At 42.8% G+C, this 3239-nt stretch overlaps 1 protein-coding gene across 1 annotated transcript in view; it reads left to right on the plus strand.

The window, feature by feature from the left end:
- The window catches only part of LOC130990992 (receptor-like protein kinase FERONIA), a 2133-nt gene extending 544 nt beyond the window's left edge, over window positions 1-1589 (plus strand). Inside the window, exon 2 of the mRNA XM_057915198.1 lies at window positions 13-1589. Within this exon, the coding sequence (XP_057771181.1) occupies window positions 13-1589 (1577 nt within the window). The remainder of the gene's footprint in view (window positions 1-12) is intronic.
- Window positions 1590-3239: the final 1650 nt, after the last annotated feature.

Genomic DNA, 3239 nt, shown 5'->3' on the forward strand with positions numbered 1-3239 from the left:
TTCGACTCAAAGTCTCAATTGGTGCTGCACGTGGCTTATATTATCTTCACTCACGGCATAGGATCATACACAGGGATGTGAAAAGCTCGAACATTCTGCTGGATGAGAATTGGGTTGCCAAGATCTCAGATTTTGGCCTGTCCAAAATGGGACCAGCAAATGATTCATTCACCCATATCAGTACGAACGTCAAAGGCACATACGGATACCTAGATCCAGAGTACTTCTTAACTCGTAAATTGACGAGAAAATCAGATGTCTACGCTTTTGGAGTGGTTTTATTTGAAGTTCTGTCTGGAAGACCTGCATTGAACATGAGACTTGACGAGGAGCAACACAGCCTAGCCGGATGGGCTCGATATTGCATACGAGAGGGGAAAGTGGATCGACTCATTGACCACAACTTGATGGAGCAGATTTCACCAGCTTGTTTAAAAGTATTTGTTGGAATTGCAGGCAGATGCTTACACACTCAACCCCAGGGAAGGCCTTCAATGGCAGATGTAGGGATGGCCCTTGAATTAGCTTTGGCATTGCAGCAGACCGAAGATCCAACAGGCCAGGCGGAAGAGGTGGAAAATGCTGGAAGAACTTACAGCGACCATAGTGATGGGGTTATTTCTATGGATGACATAAGTCTCCCAACGGGAGAATCAGATAGGATTACCAATGAAGATAATCTCAGCAACGGAAGCAGTGATCAGAAGAGTGGAAAAAAGAAGGCTAAGGATAATGGTTCAAACAATAATGTCACACAAAGATGGTGGTGGGACCCATTTGGGATTTTTTCGAGAACGCCATCAAAATCGAAAGCTCTGCAACAACAGCCACGCGAGGTAATCCATCAGTTTTCCCTCAAGGAGATTCAGAAAGCCACAAATAATTTTCACAAAAGTCACATTATTGGCTATGGAGGACTGGACAATGTATATAGAGGATATATAGATGGTGGTAAAAAATCTGTAGCAATCAGATGCTCAAGAGCTAACGCATCCAGAGTATCCATGGCACATGAGTTGCAGACAAAGAAAGCGACTCAAATGACATCTCATGATCATGTTGCCTCTCTGATAGGGTATTGCGAGACGGAATCAGACATGATTCTTATATATGAGCACATGGCAAATGGGACACTCTACGACCATCTCCATGATGCTTCAAAAGATCCCCTTCCGTGGAAGCAAAGACTTCAAATCTGCATTGGTGCAGCTCGCGGTCTAAAGTACATTCATTCCACGGACGAGCAGACAATGCTACATCGTGACTTGAAGTCGAACAACATCTGGTTAGATGACAACTGGACAGCCAAGGTTTCTGGATGGGGTTTGTCCAAAAAGACAGGAAACAATCAGGTGCCGCCAATTATCAGGGGGCTTTTGGATTCAGACTACATACATGGAGAAGAGTTTACAGAAAAGTCTTTTGTCTACTCATTTGGTCTGATTTTGTTTGAGGTGCTGTTTGCTGAAAAAGAATCAGACCGCTGGTTCGACGAGGATCAAGTGAGACTAGCCCAGTGGATCAAGTCATGCATGAGGACTAACTTTTTGTTAAAACATGGTATTATCATAATGCATAGAGAAAGATAAAGAGAAGCAAATGATTGTTATTGTATTGCTTGTTATTTCCTACTGATACACTTCTCCCATTTATAGTGTTTGATGGGAGATGATATTCAATATTGCTGATACAAAGTCATAAGGATCCCTATGATTAAGGGATCCTTGGTTATCTTTTGACTAACTTTATCTTTTGACTAACTTTTATTGTTTGCTGCTTTTACTGACTTCTTATTCTCAACACTCCCCCTCAAGTTGAGTGACGGGATTTCCGATACTCAACTTGGAAAGAACTTCTGAAAAACTTTTGAAGTCCACAGCCTTGGTTAGGATATCAGCGAGCTGATCTTCAGACCTCACAAACGGGAGCTCCACAATCTTTTCTTCAATCTTCTCCTTGATAAAGTGCCTATCCACTTCGACATGTTTAGTTCTATCATGTTGAACTGGGTTCTCGGATATGCTGATGGCAGCCTTGTTGTCGCAGTACAATTTGCACGTCTTTGTTGGGTGAAGGCCTAATTCCATCAACAATCTTCTTAGCCAAAGGACTTCAGTTAACCCACTCTTGATCCCTCTGAATTCTGATTCTGCACTTGAGAGAGCAACCACCTTTTGTTTCTTGCTTCTCAATGAGACAAGATTTCCTCCCACAGATGCAAAGTATCCAGCTGTTGACTTTCTGTCATTCGGGTTTCCTGCCCAGTCAGCATCGGTGTAAGCTTGTATCTCAAGGTGTCCAGCCTTTTTGAACAGCACTCCATAGTCAAAAGTCTTCTTCAAATATCTCACAATTCTGAGCGCAGCTTCCATGTGGTCAGCCTGTGGTTGGTGCATGAATTGACTAACAACACCAACAGCATAAGCAATGTCAGGTCGAGTATGGGAAAGGTAGATTAGTTTCCCTACCAGACGCTGATATTGTCCTCGATCGGCTAACTGAGCTCCTTCCACAATTTGTAGCCCATGATTTACGATAATAGGAGTTTCTGCTGGCTTGCAATCTAGCATCCCAGTTTCAGCTAGGAGATCTAGAGTATACTTCTTCTGGTTGATGAAGATCCCCTTCTTTGATCTGAGAACTTCAATTCCGAGGAAGTATTTTAGTTTTCCTAAGTCCTTCATTTCGAACTCTTTGAACAAGCTTTCTTTCAACTTTTGAATCTCCTCTGTGTCATCCCCTGTTATAATCATATCATCAACATAAATGACCAAACAAAAGATCAGATCACCTCGTTTCTTTAAGAATAAAGTGTGATCTGAGTTGCTTTGCTGGTACCCAAACTTCTTCATGGCTGCGGTGAATCTTCCAAACCAAGCTCTGGGAGACTGCTTGAGCCCATATAAGGTTTTCTTCAACTTGCAGACTTCACCCTCTCCAAAATCTCCTGAAAAACCTTGAGGCACCTCCATGTAGACTTCTCTCTCTTCTTCAAGCTCTCCATGAAGGAAAGCATTTGTAACATCGAACTGATGAAGATCCCAGTCCTTATTAGCAGCAATTGAGAGGAGCACTCTGACAGTGTTCATCTTTGCAACAGGTGAGAAGGTCTCCTCGTAGTCGATCCCATACATCTGTGTGTATCCTTTTGCGACCAATCGAGCCTTGTAACGCTCAATAGATCCATCCGGTCTCCTTTTGATTGTGAAGACCCATTTGCATCCTACCGTTTTCTTCCC

This window comes from Salvia miltiorrhiza, chromosome 6 (genome assembly GCF_028751815.1).
Source record: "Salvia miltiorrhiza cultivar Shanhuang (shh) chromosome 6, IMPLAD_Smil_shh, whole genome shotgun sequence".
Lineage (NCBI taxonomy): Eukaryota > Viridiplantae > Streptophyta > Magnoliopsida > Lamiales > Lamiaceae > Salvia > Salvia miltiorrhiza.